The 18,629-nt window shown below is 38.4% G+C and overlaps 1 protein-coding gene across 2 annotated transcripts in view; it reads left to right on the top strand.

The window, feature by feature from the left end:
- UBE2Q2 (ubiquitin conjugating enzyme E2 Q2) overlaps positions 1–18,629 on the top strand; it is a 52,489-nt gene that overhangs the window by 25,595 nt on the left and 8,265 nt on the right. The window contains exons 4-8 of one of the 2 annotated variants that reach the window (XM_080396863.1): positions 802–858; positions 1,060–1,146; positions 2,963–3,103; positions 11,498–11,582; positions 16,911–16,971. In XM_080396863.1, the coding sequence (XP_080252989.1) occupies positions 802–858; positions 1,060–1,146; positions 2,963–3,103; positions 11,498–11,582; positions 16,911–16,971 (431 nt within the window). The remainder of the gene's footprint in view (positions 1–801; positions 859–1,059; positions 1,147–2,962; positions 3,104–11,497; positions 11,583–16,910; positions 16,972–18,629) is intronic. The other variant, XM_080396862.1, reaches the window with a different exon arrangement.

The following is an 18,629-nucleotide window of genomic DNA, read 5'->3' as shown; positions in this document are numbered from 1 at the left end:
AGAATTTTGCTTATGCTCTGAAACTCAGAAACAAACTCATGAAAGGTTTCTTCGCTAGAAATGCCAGCTGATTTTCAAGTTAAGTAAGAGTGGCTGTAGTGAGTCAAACCAGACATCCATCTAGTCCCCTGTGTTGTTCACAGCAGTGACATTCCTCCTTTACCAAAGGATGAGTGACAAAGCAGAGGACAAGCATATCAGAATGATCCTGAGTATTTCTGCAGCTCAAACTCCCTGAGCTTGAAGTTGCAGCCTGAAATGGAAAGCCAGGAAAAATGAACTCTATATGTGGTGTTGGTATTTTATCAAATAATCTAATAACAGTGCCTCTATGATGATAGTAATTGTTGCATAGAAGTTCTAGGTAGTGATACAAAAATCCATCAAGTTTTGGGGGTCTAAAGCTTGAGCTTTTTCTTGTTAGAGGTCTAGCATGTATATGGATTCTAGTCAGAGCCATGATCTGATTTCACGGTTAAAAGATCATGAGTTACAACCCGCTTGACTAGCTTGTTGCATTTGTCACTGTATCAGAATAGCGTGTTTATTATTTGAATCTGAAGTTTCCATGTAGAACTTAATGTGAAATTAATTGTGACATTCTGTTTATCTTTGCTTCATGCAAAAATCTCTTTGCTGTCATACTATAGGAAAGCATCTTTGTGTATCTTTCACATTAAACTTCAGTCATGTGCAGACCTTGCTAAATGTAACTTTTGTATATACTGCTTTCTTGTTGATAGTAGACTTCCTGTTTTTTAAAGAAAGGATTTATGCAGAAACCTCATTGTTGTATTACAGAATGGAACAACAGAAGAAGTTACGTCAGAGGAGGAGGAAGAAGAAGATATGGGTGAAGTATGTGTATATGTAAGATTGTCCTAATCTAATAGACTTGTGGCATTTTGCTCTGCAGTGGCTGGCTAATTATTAAGCCAGACTGTAAAATGTAATCTCCGTAGAGTTCAACAGAAAAGATGATTAAAAATTTGGATGTTTACCTTGATGTCAGCTTTCACTTCAACCACAAAACTAGTGAAATTTTCTTCTTAAACCTAGATCTCAGCTGTGAGGTACTTGGATTCAGAGAATTGGACATCTGTTTGTGCTTTAGTCAAACAATACATAACATTGTGTGCCAAATCAGTAAGTTTGCATTGTTAACTGCTATTTCAAGTGGCCTATGAACTGGCTGTGATACAGTTGAAAGTGTTTCCCAAGTTGAAGCAGGCTGGCTAAGAGTAAACAATTTTCTGATTCATTAAACAGGTGAGCTAGCTTTTAACTATAATACACTGAAGGAAATGGAAGGACATCCAAAACAGGTGTGCTAAACATTAAGGGGCTTATGTCACTGTCTGGCAACATGGTGCTCCTTTTAATGAGCTCTTTACTGTGTGAGAACCACCCCTTTTCATTACTTCTAAAATATATAAGAATAGCTCCAAGGTGCTTGCTTTTCAAACCACTATAAATAGTCTTATTGTAGAAGAACTATTCTGACTACTTCAGATTTAGATTTTAAATGAACGAGGTGTGTAGTAAGAATGAGCAACTTTTTCTCTGAATAAAAGGTCTTCCTTTAGAAAACATTTAAATGTTAGCAGTGTTCTGGAATTAATTTGAAACAGCCTCTCTTACACCATATTTAGCCTGATCTAGACCACATTTCTTGGAGCCAGGGTTTCTGCAAAGGTAGTGTGTACAGTCCCATGTCCTGCCACAAGGCTCTTGTTGCTTGCAGACTTGTAAGAAGCCTTTTGCACTCTGTTCGGGTTACTTTGCACAAAAAAAAAGTCACGTCTATCACTATTTATAAGCTGTCAGGTGGTAGTGTGTGTGGCACTGTTATCTTCAACTTTTAATCTAGTCCAATTACTAAATTGAAAAGCAGCTTATTGTTCCTAGAGCTATAGTGTTATTTTGAGAAACCTGAGCATTTTAAGGAATACTCTGTCTAAAATCTGTTACAGTTGGAGGAAAGTGTTGCTAAAGGCAAAGATTAGGTGCATTTCTTACTACATAAGACATCCTTGAATATGCATTTATGGACAGGTTTTCCTGCCATGCAAACAGACAGTGCATAAAGAGTGGCCACAGGTGTGGTGGAGCGCTGCATATTGGAGCATATCCGATAGTTACGTACACGTAGCTTGCTGGTGTGGTTGCTGTAGCCCTTCTTTTTTCATCTCAAGGCACTTACATTCTTCCCCTTCTCTCCACAAATGGCACTTGAATCACCTTGCAGGCAGTTGGTCTTAAGTTCAGAGTGCTCCTTTGCAGCAGAATAACCCCATCTCAGAATACAGAGTGGAAGGTTTTTCAGTCTTAGTCTAGAACTTGGAACCAAACTGCTGGTTTGTGTGATTAGAATACTTGACCACATAATTTCGTCTTTTACCGTAATTCCAAAATTGCTGCATCTAATCTTCTGCTGAAGTGTTCACTTTAAATAAAGGTAGCTTTCCAATACTTAACTTTCTTGAAGGGTTGCTGTAGCCCTGCCAGATATGTTAATCATTGTTTGTCAGAAGTGTAATATAGCTAGGATTCTAATTGAAAAAAAAAAAGTCTGTTTTCAGAAACATCTTGGAGACACTCTAACTTAGGGTCCTTTTGGATTCTCAAACCCTGTTCAAAATGCCTTAACTTCCTTTCTTCTACTTTAACGGGCTAATTCACTACAATATTAACATCTTGCAGAGGTTTTATTGTGCCTGTTTATGTGACCAGAAACACATAAATTTGGGTCTCATCTGTACTGTGAAGGCTCCCTACACTTCCAGTGAATACTGTTGCCTAAGGGAGTGAAATTGTAAGCAAAATAGAAATAGCAACCAACAATCACTAATAGATAGTACTGTGCAGTATGTGACTGTATCCCTAAATGCCCTTGGAGAGGGTTTCATTGAATGAAGAGCATAGTTAAGTTATTTACGGTGAATTTTCCCCTATCCTGTAGGACATTGAAGATCTGGATCACTATGATATGAAGGAGGAGGAACCAGTCGATGGGAAGAAATCTGAGGATGAAGGCATTGAAAAAGAGAACCTTGCAATCTTAGAAAAAATCAGAAAAAATCAAAGGCAAGATCACTTAAATGTGAGTTAGTGGTTTATGTTTTTTCCTTGCAATACTTCTGGTTTTAAGATGGAAATGTTTTCAGCAAGTAAAGTTTACTGCTATGCACCTAGACATGAACTAACCTGTAGCTGACTTCCAGCATGTATAGGGCAAACATATCAAGTTATGGGACCTAAATAGCTCTTTTTGGAGATGTTTGAATAGGTCAGCTAAGATGCCAAGGCCACTTAATAAATGAACTTATGTTCCATCAAAATCTTTGGCGAGGAAGGTAGTTGTCAGTCCACATTCCACAGAGGCACAAAAGCTACTTCAGAGCACACTCATTCAGCCTGGGAGAATGCTATCATAATTTATTTTGACAAAACTGGGCTGGGGTATTCTTGGCATTTTGGATGAAGAACCGTCTTCTAGGTTTTCACTAGGGTCAACTCCTACATGTAAATCCAGGTTTCACACTTGTTAATGATCTTTAACTGCTCATCTAATCTCGAAGGTGTCTGTTTGGTTGTGTCTCTCTCTTGCTTGATGCCTTTGTTACGAGCATTAGTCCTCCTTGCAGAATCAGCATAAAACATCTAAGCTGTAAGCATGACTTTTGTTGCTGAGCCCTTAAATATTTAAAATAACAAATAAAGCCATATATAAAACTGACTGCGTTAAAAGTTATGGGTGACTTAGCATACTTGTCAAACCCAGGAATTCATGCTTTAGATCCATTTTATGCATGCATTTGTTTTTCAGTAATATCTATGTACTGTGCAAATTACTGAAGGGTGGGTTTTTGCCAGCTGAAAAGCAAGGGGCCTTCAGCAGCTCTGCAGCTTTATTATCAGAGTTTTCTGAGTGATTCTGCCAGTGGGCAGTTGTGTAAAAAAAAAAAAAAAAAAAAAAAAAAAAAAAAAAAAAAAAAAAAACAAAAAAAAAAACACCACAAACAAACCCAAACTTCTTTGTTCTTCAGAGGCTTAGAAATGTTTTGTCACAAGTGCCAAGTTCCAGAGAACCTTCTACTTCTCGAAGGTGCATGTAGAAGGGAATGATGATGTCATACAACCTTAATTTTATTTAGCCTGACTTCCAAAGAAACAAAAACTTTTATTTCACGAAGGCTTACAGAGTGTAATACGTGAAATTCGACACTCCTGTTCATGACTAATTTCAACCATCGGTAAAAGTTCTAAAGAAGATGCTTGAACTGGTGCTTGCTACTGTGTGAGCTCCTAAGTTCTTACATATTGTTTGGCAAGTCAGCAAACATGTAGGTCATGTACAGACACATGATGTATTATTTCTCATTAAGCTAATAGTTGAGGATGCGAGCAGTAGTTAGGTACAGGGAACAGGACCTGTGAGTATTTAAGGAGGGAAGATGATTTAGGATTGATATGTAGGGAACATCTGGATTTTTGCCCAAGGAACCAGCTTTGTTCCAGTTCTTACACTTGATGATTTTTCCAGTTAATATTTTATAAAAAGCTTAAATTGCACTTTAAAAATATATTAGATTCAAGAGCATTGCTGTTTCAAACCTCTTGATTTGTAGTGAGAACTATATGCGTTCAAAGTGCTTGCCACTAGCCAAGCCAATCCATTTTTAATACTGGATGCACTGCTGATAGATCTAGTTTCCATAAGAATTTAGGGAAAAGACTCCTTCAGTTAGAATCTTGACTGTTTCTTGTCATGAATTACTGCCCCTAAATAACTTTCATTTAGAAAAAACCTTCATTCTCTTAGTTACTGACAATTTAACATGGAAAAGAGTTTTGGTTTGTAGCCATCTGCTTTACAAAGGAAATAAACCAATAATGTTTCTGTTGGGGTTCCTCAGCTACAAGGCTTCTACTCCTGTCCATGTGCTGTTCTAATGACTTGAGTGCAACCCTGTCAAAAATAAAAAATACCTTAGACTTACGTTCTGCTGAAATATGCAGCATGAAGTAGCTGGCTAGAGGAGACTGCTCTTTGATTTGCGTGTGAATTCAATATTTACCTATCGGGTTGTCTGAAGGAAAGTGTACACGGTGATCACTCAATTGATCACTCAATCAGGGTAAAAAAAAAACAACAAACCCACCCCACCCCCCCCAGAAAAACCAACCAAACAAAAACAAACAAAAACCCAACAAACAACACAAAACAAAACCAAACAACAACAAACCAACCCCAAACCTGGTCAGCATTTCAATATTTTAAAGCAGGTAAACATAAGGTGCCAAACTGCTTTTGCTGTTTTAAGACTTGACTAACCTTAAACACAATGGTAACTTACTGGGTTAGTTTAAGTGTAAATGTGTGTTCACAGTTTGGGAAGATGCCTGTTGAGATTCTGTATAATTTCTGCATTTATAATGCAGACCTAATGGTAAAGACTGCCTAAATTGTTAAAGAAAGAAAATGATCTTGCAGTCTGAAGAGCATGGTCTGCTTTACTGTTATCTAAAAATTTGGTAGAACTGAATAAAGGTTTCTGTAGTCTCAACATTCTTGGTGTGGAAAGCCTCTTAAAACTGCAGACTTTCTGTTGCTATCTGTTCTTTCCCATTTGGCAAATATTGCCTTCCCATTTTCTTTTTCCCTCCACATCTAGTGGAGCTGAAATGAACACTGCTGGTTTTTTGTTTGACAACAGTAGATTCAAATTACATAATAGCAGTTTCCTATGCCAAGACGCTGTCGTTGATGCTGGTGCATAAACAAGGTCAGCTGAGTGCAGGGAACAGGGTATTCAACTGCTGCTGAGGAACTGTGGTGTGTTTTGTGGGTCACCAGAAATAGCTGTGCTGCATAAATAATTTCTCAAAGGACTTGTGAGCACTCCGAAGTGCTAGAAAACAGAAAACTATAGCTGCACTACTGACCTAGGAAGGATCTAACCTAGTAGCACCTGAATGCCCCTTTATGCTGCCAAAACACGAGCAGGACATGTTAAACACTCTCCGAGATAGCAGGTGTGCTCACTGTCCTGACATAAAGCAAAACGTAAATCGGCACGGCTCTTCACAGTGGCTTTTCTTAAAGGAGCGTATGAGTTTCACAAACCAAAACGGAGTGGCTAAACATAGTGTGGTTTTCACGCAAACCACACCGTTCTCTGGGTGTGCTTTGTTTCTCAGCAGGGGGAAGCAGAATAAAGCCATGCCATTGCTACGCTTGGTGGTGGAAGAGGGAACGTGGAGCCTAATGTAGGGCTTTGACTAGTGCCCAATGCAACAAAAAGACTTTTTGGTTTCTTTATGTGTTCTTTGACCCAAATTCATGGGTCATCCTTTCGCCCCTTGACTGAAACGCAGGTTGGAGTTATGGCTCATGCTAAAGGCTTTTTCCATAGGAAAGGAGCGTGTGCGGTCCCGTTCTCACATATTCTTAACTGGCCTTGCTGCTCAAGACTTCTGCTGTAGGAGTTTTTTAGGGTTTGAGTGTTATACCAGTTAAGAATATACATCTACTAATCTTGTAAATGAGTTCTCTTCCTTGGTAGTATACCTAATCCTATTCATCTCAGCATTGGGAAATAAATTTGGCTTGCGGTACAGTATGTAACTTGGAGCAAGAATTAATCCTCCTCTTAACATTGTAATAACTTTAAAGAACTGCTTGCTTACTGGGAGTGAGAAAAGGTTTTTGAGCTGGAATCATTAACTTCAAATATTTAACAACTTGCTGCTGCTTGCTTTTCAGAGGTCTCTCCCCACATAGTCATTTTAGAGATTAATGCTTTTCTTATGTAGATAATGCTATTAGCTTTTTCCATTTCCTACTGAGGAGTTTATGCACTCTCCTTTAGACGTTTCAAATGTCTTCCCTTTCATCTTCAGATTTTATGAAGTCTAAGGTGTAATTTCCATTTTTAGTCTAATCCTTGAAGTAAAAATATGGATCTACTTTAACTTCCAGGAATGAGTGTACTTCTGCACAAACGCTGAGAATGTTCAGTGACAATAGAGCACAGTTTTATTCTTTAGCTCTTTGGTTTTAGGTCACTTTAGATGTCACTTTATTATCTTGGAGGAGTTTCCTTTTTTTGTGAGTTTTTTTGGTGGTGTTTTTTTTTTTTTTTTTAGCAGGTAAGTCCTGGTCTTGTGGATGAATTATCTGAAATGTATTGTGAGGCAATTTACTGTACTGTTTTGATGCCTGACAGTATTTTTCTGATCAGATAGAAAACAGACAACCCAGTTTTTACATTTAGAAGTGCAGTGAACTGTACCTGAGATAACCACAGGCTGCTCCTTAAATGAGTTGTGTCTTGAGGGATGGAAGGGAAGAAGAAAACATCCAAAGGAGAAAAGCTGAGGCTGCAAAACCTATCTCTGGAGACTTAGTGCAGCAGACGGCTAGGGTAGTGGTGTGTGCTGTGCTGATTTCTGCACCGTTAGGTGTGTCCTACTGACTGTGAATGCAGAAGCTTAGTTCTGAAGTCCTAGTTTTCTTAAAATTGCTTAACTCTTCTATAAAGTCACACAGTCACACTAAAATGCTAATTAAGCATAGAAACACTTCTTAAAAATACACTGGCTTGGACCAAAGTTTCACATTTCTGACAAAGGCAGAAGCATGTCCTTAGGGGGAGGAGTTTGAGAATGGGACAAACTTGTAGTTATGTATCTCATGAGTATTTTTCATGCCCAACCGTTTTGGCTCTGGGAGTTTATGCACCAGGTGCCTCCATTATTTGCAGCTCTCATCCGTCGGCGTGTTGTCCCCATAGAAGTTTACCTCCTGTAGCAGGGATTTCTCCAGTTTACTTGCTCATGGCTCTGGAGAACCACAAGTAAACTTGTACAGGAGAGGATGATCGGGTGAGATGTTTTGTGCCTGTGTGATTGTTCAATAGAAAAAAGTCACTTGGGGCTTGTCTGGCACCTTGGTTAACTTCTTCAGTTTACATATCTAATGGTTTTGCATTTCTGCTCTTTGTGTCAACCCCACATGACCGATACTTGTCAGATCCTGTGATTGACCAGTTATTTCTAAGGCAACTGTGAGTCTTGATCTCTGGAGAAATGGGAGCTTTATCTCCCTTGGAGTCGTAAGTCCCACTTTTTCAGAAGGATACTCAGTTATTTATATCTGAATTCAGTCTTTGAAATTATAATTTGTGTATAGCAAGGTACTGAAAGTTGAACTTTTTAATTTTAGTACCATTACAGTCAAAACTGAACTCACTGCTGTACTACATCATGCAGTGGTGTGATACAAGTAGTAAGTACACTCTTCTTAACTGCACTTTAACAGTAGTTATGAAAACCAAAAGTGACACCAGAATGAAGATGCTGTGTTTCAAAGCAGTGGTGTTTGACATCAAGTTACCAAGAGGTGTAGCAGTTAATCTCTGCAGGCTCCCTCTTCGACTTCCTCCAAGGGTGGTTCAGAGCACGTAAAGCAAGCTGCTGTGCTGAACTACTTAAGTTAAGCTTGCTAGCCTCTCTCTCTCGATCATAGATTACTAGTTTGCAGCCTATCGATTGCTTAGAGTAGCAAGCCTAATGATATTTAGAGTGGGCAACCCAACTAGAAAGACCTAGGAAAAAAGGGTGAAAAACACTGTTACAGACAAAGTCTACTGAGGCTAGCTTACACATACTAAAACTAACTTTTTTTTTTTTTAATACCACTTCTGTTTATCAGCAGTTAGTTATAATGGCACTCAGGAGTATGTGGGTATGTTAAGTTTTGCTTCTTAAATTACTACAGCGCAGAAGATACTTAAATTTTCATAGGCAGAGGTCACCTTCCAGCATTATGTACAGAAATTCAGTAGCTTAATTTGATAGAAATAAAGATGCAATGAGGAAACTAGTTTTCCACAGGATGTCTTTGAGAATCAAAGTTGGTTTTAAATTGCCTATAGAGGTTGATATTCTGTGAAAAATCTAAGAGAATTCTTTCTTTCAGTAAATAATACGGCAAATGAGGCAAGGATATTGCACAGCTCTGCACAGAGGAAAGCCAAAATCCTGACACTTCTCTTGGAGGTTTCTTTTCTGGGGACTCAACACATCCATGAGTCTCAACCTTAATACTCCCAGTACAGGTCTGAAAAAGCACAGCAATTGTACAGAGAACGGTGGTTAACACTCTATTGTGTTATCTTGTTAAATGTAATGCTTTCTTTTCCAACTAATCTGCAAGTAGTGCATATAAATAGTAATCTGCAAATAACATATAAAGAACCAGGTTCTTTTCATAAAACTTAATTTGCTTGCTGTTAAAGGAAGAGAAATCCCTTCTTTGATACTGCTCTGTAGACAGGGGCTTCAGTAAAGTAAGAAGTGACTTGTCTGGAGCCCTGTCTTTACGTAGCTTTTGTTTTAATCAGATAAAAGGAGCTGCCTTTTATTTGCATATTTAATTACAAATTCATTCTTCATACCAGTCCCTAAATAAAAACTAGTGGAATTTCAGAAATCTGCATAACTAAATCCAGTGGAATATGAAAATGAAGAGCTTAAGTCTGCACACTATAGTGTGAAGCTAAACATATTATATGATGCTACTGAACAGCGAAGACAACGGAGTATGTGGAGGCTTTAGCATCAAGTAACTTACTGATATTTGATCTTTATTAAGAAATAGCTTGATCCTACAATTAAGACCTTGTAGAACATATATTGTCACTGCTGACTTCAGGCAAACAGGGGTGATAGGTGTTAGACTCTGGTCACAGCTGCTTGAGATTCCTCCAGAAATACTTTTCTGACACTTCTGTCAAAAAAAATCTGTTTGTAGATGTTCATACTGTCTGAAAGGAAACTGGAGAAACAAATCTCTCTTCGAATTGTTAGCTGTAGTAGGAAAAACATTCCCATAAGCTAATACCTCAGTACTTCATATAGAGAGGCTGAATTAACTTTATTCTAGGTGGGGGCTTTTTCTGTTTGGTGGTGTGTGGGTTTTTTTGTTTGTTTGTTTGGTTTTTGTTGGGGTTTTTTTTTTTCCTTCCTTATCCTGAAACCGTGTTTGTGAGCCACATGTATTAGCCTGCATTTCAGTGGGACTGGCCGCAGTCTAAGCAGCAGCAGAGAACTGCATGGGCCGCAATAAAGATTCTTCCTTTGGGGAATGGACTGCCAGTGAAAGCCAAAGTTTCTTGGGGTTGAGGTTCAGGGTGATAACTACCTTAACTCATTTGGAGTCTTCATTCCTTTTCCATATTTTAAATCTTGTAATGATAGTTTTTATATCTCTGTTTTCCAGAAATGTAAAATGGTGTTTTGGGTAGAATATATAAGCAGGTTAATCATGTAACACCTAAGGATTAGTATCAGAATCTTTCCTGCTAGGTTTGGCATTGAATTGGAGAGAGTTAGTGTAGTAGGTGTTTTTGGTGGCCATTAAATAAGCACTTTAATTCTGTCAGAGGAAAAAGTTCTGTCCTTACTTTAAAGCTCAGAAAATCGGGACAAAATGTAATGCCAAGGTCACAGAACTGTCAGCGTTGGGGATGTGTGCAGAATACACGTAGTGCAGCAGCTGTTGATACAAGTAGACATCAGTTACTTGATAACTGTTCCTTGCTTCATCAATAACTGGTGGGTTTTAGAGCCAGTCATATTTTATATGTATGTCACTTCTGGTTTTTGTTTAAGCACTGTCTCTCAGGCTGAAATACCATGTTCAGAAATCGTATGCTAAGTTTTCTATCACTTTGAGATGCTGAGTAATACAGAACTGAGCTCTAGAAGAACAGAGGCGATTTCTGCCCAGGTTGCATAAACCACAAAAAGTATGGCAAATAATAATAATAAAAAAATAAATTGGTATTTTGTCGTTTACTTATCTTAGTATTCCTCTGTGTAGGCATTTGAGGGTATTTTTTTTTCTTCCCACTCTATTGCAAATAATAGTGTTGCTTTTGTTCTGCATTTTCTAAGTATATTGACTGGTCTTAATTCATCCAGAAGCTGCTGTTCTATAGTGGATGCTTCCCAACCCCTGTACCTTTTTTTCATAACCAAATAAAAATATACTTCTGAGAAAACAGTAAAACCTTATGTGCAGAAGCTTGTTCTTAGGATTAGTCTTACTCTTCCTTCTAGTACATAAAAGCAGAATATAAAATGAAGTATTTTTCTATCAGAAATAGACTGTGTGTCCATCTTGGAAATCAGAATGCCAAAGGGATTAAATGCCTTTACAGAAAAAAATGTCTGTTGTACCTTGATTAAAAGCTTATATCACTTATACCATATAGTAGTGTATTATAATGTGTTGCTTTGGAGGAGTGTCTTGTTTATTTTGGGTAGTCTTGGCTCACTAGAATGTGTAACTTTTGAAAAAAACTAATCCTAATGCAGAAAATAGTATATTCCTAATACCTTCTAGTGAGTGTAACTTTGTAATGGAAATAAAGCTGTTTGTAAATACTGCATTTCACTTATTTGGAGTTTTTTTTGTTTGTTTCAGGGTGCAGTCTCTGGGTCAGTTCAGGCTTCAGATCGACTTATGAAAGAACTCAGGGATATATATAGATCACAGAGTTACAAAACAGGTAAAATGCTTCAGATTTCCCTCCTTAAAATACACTTTAGAAGAATTCTCTTAGCAAATGCTTTCTGCTTATCCTTCTGCATTCTGTTGTCATATGTGTGTATATACGTGTGTATATGTGTGCACATATACACAAGAATACATAGATACATGCTTTACATATAACGTCATTACATAAGAGAGTGTATTTATGGAGAAAAGGGAAGTCAGGATGCATATCCTCTAAAACATTCTTTTTGTTATGCACATCTTGATACAAGAATTTACAGGAGTGGTGTAACTGTGAGAATGCTCTTGGGGTGGATGACTAGAAAGAACAACTCAAAATCACTCCTGTGGGACTTCTTGACTTTTCAGATCTACCTGAAATTAAGCTTTCCAGGCATATAGGGCAAAAGCTTTGACCACTAACAGTGTGTCGTACTGCTCACAAGAAGATGCTTGCTGTACAGGGATTTGTGTTTAACAGCAGAAGGTTTAGTTATCACAGAGGTTTTAGCCTTAATTACACTGCTGTTACTTTTTGTGGTTTTTTGGTTGTGTTAATCTGATCCAGAGCTCCATGTATTCCTTGGAATAAGGTTACAAATGGCAACAGATAACAAACTTGTCCTTTAAATTTGTTTGAGTAACAAAACACCGATCAGCTTTAGGTAGACAGGTGGTTGGCTGTTCCACTTGCTCCATATAAGGGCTGTATTGAAACTAGCTCAGCAAAGGAATGGGTATATTGATTTTTCTGAGAGTTACCATATGAGAAATAGAAATTACATGGATTTCAGGCAAGTTGTATTCGTGTAGGTCAGCTGCATAGACAACTCCATCACTGCAGCCAGGTATGAGAACCTGGTGCAGGCCAGGCTGGGAGCAGGAGTGCCTGATTAGAAAGTCAGTCTGAACTTTAATCTATCTGTTACTTTTCTGAAATTATCTTCTAGTTTATTTCTAGTGGGCTTTAATTTCACTTGGTGGCTATGGCATTTTAATTCATGTGTAAAAGGACAGAGTTGAAGAGACAAGAGTCTCCTGTTTGATTTGCTGTATTTACCTTTTAGGTAAATAGTTTTATGTGTTGAAGTACTGTGGACAGTGGTAAAAGGTCTGAAGTATAAATTTGATCAGGTAACCTAGTGTTGATACAATGCAGCCTACTTCTTTTAGGCTTTATTGCAGCTGAGTGCTTGCTGCTATGCCCTAATTACCTTCTATCTGGTAAAGAACGGATTAGTGGTTCTAAGGAAGAGCCTAGAAATAGATCTGTATTAGGTCACGAGGGATGCTTTACTGCCCACGTATGATCTTCAGGGTTTGGTTTTGTGGTTAGAAAAAGGATTGGGTGTAACAAATCTACGTGACTATAAAGACTGTATGGCGCTTAACTGTGTAGCGGTACGGCTGGAGGCACAACCAGGAGGCCCCATAAAAGCATAGCTTGAGGTGAGGGTTTGGGTTCCTTAATAATGCCATTTCTTGGCTTTAGGTAAGTAAAAAATCTTAGTCACACAAGACTGAACTCCTGATGTAGGAAAGCATACTCTAAATGATGAGGTAAAGTACATCTTGCTAAACCGTAAAGAAAGTTGAGATACTAAAGGGTGAATGTAGTAACATATTATTAGCTTATGACTCAGAAATATGTAAAAAGACTGCAACTGGATGCCTTGTGTCGATCTCTAAAACATGGCAGTGAAGTCAAGTGTGTCAAAAGAAGGCTGACGCTCTAAAACTGATGGCAATTCTGCTTTGCAACACCATCCTACTGATACATCTGTTAAATTTTGCCAGTAAATGATGCTCTTTGTTATAAAACTTACCTAGATTCATTCCTTACGGCTTCATTTAGTCTCTTAGGCCTTGAGTGAATTTAAATATCAGTTCTTCTCCTTTGCACAAAACTCCTGCTTTTATAGCCTAGTTCTGTCTTTGGTTATTAGATAACTGTCACCATGTGAGCAGGGGCATGGTAGATAATTGGCTTTCTGTTTTTTTAATGTGATCTTTGTTCTGAGTACTTGCTCCATGGTCCATTTTTCCCTTAATTTAATTTCCTACTATTAACACACAAAGGGAACCATTGTGAAACTTAAAGGTTCTGGTAACTGTTGCAAGGTAATTTAACACTTCTTCTTTTTTTTTTTTTTTTTTTTTTTCTTTTTGTAATAGAAGCCAGAAAATCCTAAGGCTGTTTTTCAGTTGCATAAGGATCGCTTTTAGTGTATGTGAGGTTACATGTTTTCAGGATTGACAATGGGACAACCCCAGGACTTCTGAAGTGAATAGTACTTGTAGTAATAGTCCTTTAAATTTTTTCTTTTAAACTGTTATACAAAACTAGCGTTAAAAAACACTGTCAGGACTTCAGTTATGGGTGTATATTCAAGGTACTATGTATTTTTGAACTGAAGTTCCTTTACTGGTTGAAATGCTACTGTTGGAATTAAAGCAAAAGATGACTACAAGCTTGCTGTTAACAGGACAGTTGCTCATCTCACTGGAAAATCTAGGTGAAGAACTACCCTTAAAAACAAACAGAAAATGCTGTTTTCTTATGAATTAACAGAAGCAGAAATTACTCCAGCAAATTAAGATATTATGTTACAAATTAGACAGTTTCATTAGTTTGTTTTGATAATAGGAGTCACAAGTCCTCCAAACTAAGATGATCTCATTTCTAAATACAAAGTTGAAGATTTGGATAGTTCATATGGAAGAATTCACAAAGGCCTTAACGTCATTTAGGAAGGCTAGGGTGGGAGGGGGATGAACAAAGAATTTGGAGACAATAAATGAAATATTTCCTATTAGTATCTTTAGCGGCTGTGTTGTTTATATATAGTGTCTTCAACTCACTGCTTTTATCCAAAGACTACGTGGGATTTCTAGTTGTAGTAAAGTTGGTACAAGTAAGACATTTGCCTGTGTTTTGGAAGGCGTTGTTTTTCTTCCTGCCTTTTCATCTCAGTTTTTTGCTTGCTTCATGGTTCTGTGTGCTTGCTTGTACTGCATCACCTCTATGGACAGCCTCTTTGAGAGGCAAACCAAAAAACTTCCTGTGTTTGAAGTGAGGGGATCCTACCTTGATTCCCTTCGCTGCCTTAAAGGCCTTTCAGGAATCCATACTAATCAGATAAATTCTTCTTGACAATAACTTTTTTTCCCTCTTACTGCCTAAATTAAGAAAAACACATGAGCTGCTTCCAGATAACACCTCTTCACTATTAAACCCCCACACCCTTTGGGTAGTGTTGTTAAGAAGCTTCTGCGTCAAGATAGCGAGCGACTCTGATGCCGTTCATGAGAACGTACAGATACTATGCAGCTCAAAATGTGGGTGCTTGAAGGGTACATTAGGTAGCTCACTGTTCCATTAAGGTGCGTTCTTGTCGGTCCTGAACTATGCACGTGTCTCTGAAGAACCTGTTTACAGCTTCTGGTTTAGGGACAGTGCAGCTCTTGAGGGGAGCCAAAGTTATTTCTCAAAGGAAGCTAGCAAAACATGAGGGACTGGTACAGGAATGCTGGGCGAGAGCAGGACTTCTGAGGCGATGGAAGGAACACAGGAATAGGGATAGAGGCTTAGCGAATAAACGAGCTGAGAGAAGTTCTCTTGTCATCTTCCGTTATTTAGGATATTGTCAGCATCCTTACTGTAACTTGTTCTGTTGTCTTTAACAAGCATTTAATACTTGTGCTAGGAGGCAAATCTAATACTGAGAGGCTGCTTCTTCCAGTCTTCACTCCCTTTTGGAGGTAGGTGGAAGAAAATATTCTGGATATAATGGTGGAATAGATTCATCATTAATGGGAGTTGACAATGAGTGGAGTTCTGAATGCCAACTCTTCTGTTATTATATTGGAGCGGTACAAACTGAAATTCATACAATTCGTGGTGTCCACTTATACTAAGGGCAATTCAGAAAATAACATCGTTGAATCTGGGAAATTGGAAAAAGGCCTTAATAGCTTCTTCTGTTCATCCTTGAACAGAAATGAGTGGTGTCTCTGAACTAGCTGCTGATTAAAAGAGATGGAGAGAGCACAGTGACTAAATTTTCAGACCTCCTTTGTTGTCCTAGACTTAAAAAAACCTTGAAATCATTATCTTGACTGCAGTACCCACTGTTTTTGGTGCTATGGTAAGGAGGAACAAGCATGGTTTCTTTACCTTGTTTACTTAGTGTTAGAATGCTTTGAGAAGGAAAGGTGTCTGGGCAGCTTGAAATGGTATCTGTACTCCCAAGTACTAATGCTTAAAAGTTTCAATGGCAAGATAATGTATTCTGGAATAATAATTCTCAGAAATGTATACTGTAATTCCTTGGAGAGAATGTGATGAGTGCAATCTATGGGTTGTATATCCTTCAAAAATCCTAGGCTGATTCCTGATTTGCGTATGTCTTCCCAATAATTATGTCAGCAACAGATACACTGTTAAATATTGGCCCAGCTAACAAGAGCAAGTTTAATAATAGTTGTTTAGCGTGTACGCATCAATAGTCCATGGGGGAAGGGATTAGACATTTGAACATCACCAATACCATTTTCTAAATCTTGTCTGATGGCTAAAGATTTATTGTTTTTTCCTGGGCTGCTTGTGAACTGCTGCAAAAGGAAGCTTGAACATACGAGAAAACGGCAGATAACCTTTCATCCTTCCCTTTGAATGAAATGCATAACTATTGTTTAATGTGCTTAAAACTTACCGACTGCTGAATACCACTAGCTGGCTGCCAGAAACAACTATTCTTTTGATGCTTTTTTCTGGTTTCTTTGGTCATCTGCTGGGAATGTGCTTCATCCAATACAGTAACTTCTTTTTTTGGGTTTTTGCTCCACATGCTATCCAGTGTTCTGTCCTGGTCTACCAGTACAGACGGGAACCCATGAGATATAATGCTGCATACTCAGACTGTGTGTTAAGTGTTTTAAAAGTGTGTTGGTCATGTACTGGGTGTAAAATATACTGAGCACTAAGCAAGCTGGAGTTGTAGCTGTGGAAAGTTTGAAGGGGCGCTGGGAGAAGGGGAAATGGTTGGGTGTCAGAAAAACATTTTGATTCACGTGGATATTTTTTTTTATAGAAGTGAAAGGACTTTTTTTCCTTGTCTTGTGCAGAAGTGCTTCTGCTACTTCTGGAGGAAGTAGCTGCTGCTGCTTCCTGAAGGAAGGATGTGCCTCAGTATCAGTATCTCAGTATTTTATCTATTGCTTACATCTACTGACAGTGTTTGTACTTAAAAACAAAGAATGTTTTTGCAAAATCTGTAATACTGTAAACAAAATCTGTAAACTTTTAGTGCATAATTAATTCTGTCTAATATTTCTACAGGGATATATTCAGTGGAACTGGTAAATGACAGCTTGTATGAATGGCATGTTAAGCTTCTAAAGTAAGTTATTCAAGTTTTTTATGTCCTGAAGAATCCATTTTTTTTATTGCTGCAGAGATTCTTGCTTCTGACAGTTGAGAATCTCTAGCTAGAACATATAAAGTAGTGTGCGATCGCTACAGTTCTGGTATAGAGAAATACACATTCAACTGTAGTAGTTGAGCTGGGAAAAAAACAAACCCTCTTGTCACAGTCAACACAGTGTGTATTACTGTAACTCATTACTGTTCAATTCTCTTTCCAAAACTACTCAAAAATATGAAGCCTTAAATGATGAAATTTTTTTGTCTGGATGGTTTTATTGTGGTTTTGTTTGGTTTTAATTTCAAGAAAATGCAACTTGTAGTTTCATTCACGATGTAAGAAGGAACAGAACGGTCTTAGTCTCATTAGTTCTTTATTTCTGCAGTTGAGCAGACACATAGGACTGAAACTTTTAGGTACAGCATAATTATTACTTGTCTGCTCTTTTCTGATTTTCACTGTGTGTACTAGATGAGAACTCACCTTGTGGTACCCGTAGTCCAATAACTTTAATTCTAGAGGTATCATATTGAAATTATTCCTGGTAACAGGATCACCTGCCATTATCCTACAAGATAACCTGTAGGAAGGAAAAGCCTATCCAGGCTAGGCTGGGTGGCTGCAGAAGATAGCAGTGGATGAAAGAACTTCCATCAGTTCAGATCTGTCATGGTCAATACGTGCAAGGGCACAAGCTGTTTCAGCACAGTAGCTGACCTGCCCGTGGGAACTGTTGCCTTGTCCTAGTGGTAAGATTTGTATGGCTGTGTCACCAGCTGCTGAAACACAGTTTTGTTTCCTTAGTCTAATCACAGACGTGTGAACGTTTGGAAGCTGAAAATGGCAGGGGTGACGTGTGTCAGAAAAATCTGTGCCATATTACAGGAGGCCTTGTCCATTCAGCGCTTCTGTAACGAAGTGCTCAAACTGCTGTGCAGGGATTTGAAACCTGTTTTCAAGTGCCGTGAACAGGTCTGATTTTCTACCTTCAATAAAGAGAAAATGGAGCACATGCAGCAAATGGCTTCCAGAATGACTAAGAGAAGAAATACTGTGTGTTTGTCACAGCAAAAAGTGTCTGAAAAAAATAAACGTGTGTGCAGACAAGTTGAGGGGCTAAACGTCTGAGAGAAAAGAGCCCGTCTGACTAAGGAACAGTATCGTTACTAGAGCAAGTAACTGAACTGGCCTAGTACAAGCTGTGGCTGGATACGATGGGTTGTGGGGCACTGGGAGATTTTCTTCTGAAACCCCTTCCCACTGGTAGGTTGGGACAGATGACTGTTGGTTTCACCTGCAGCAGAGGATTGGCTGTAATAGCCCGTAACATATTTCTAATGTATGCTTTCGGCTTGCTGCAGGCCTTTTTTGACTCGTCTCTTTTGAAAGCTGGGGTGTAAGAGCCTGGGTGGGGTTAACCCAGTAGTGTCTGCATTAGTGTAGGCTGCTCAACACCAGCATTTTGCAACAAACAGTTGTTGAAATTCTGCTGAGTAGAAGCTGCTGGCTTCAGTAATTCTGCTGATGCGGATTACTTCTAACAGCTAATACAGAGCTATGATAACATATTCCATAAAGGTTTCACTGCGTACTGAAAACTAGATCATACAGTCTTCCTGTTAAAATCCCCCTGC

This window comes from Falco punctatus (genome assembly GCF_963210335.1).
Source record: "Falco punctatus genome assembly, chromosome: 7".
In the NCBI taxonomy this organism is placed as follows: Eukaryota; Metazoa; Chordata; class Aves; order Falconiformes; family Falconidae; genus Falco; species Falco punctatus.
Note: the sequence above shows the minus strand (reverse complement) of the source record. Positions and strands in the feature narration are given on the sequence as shown.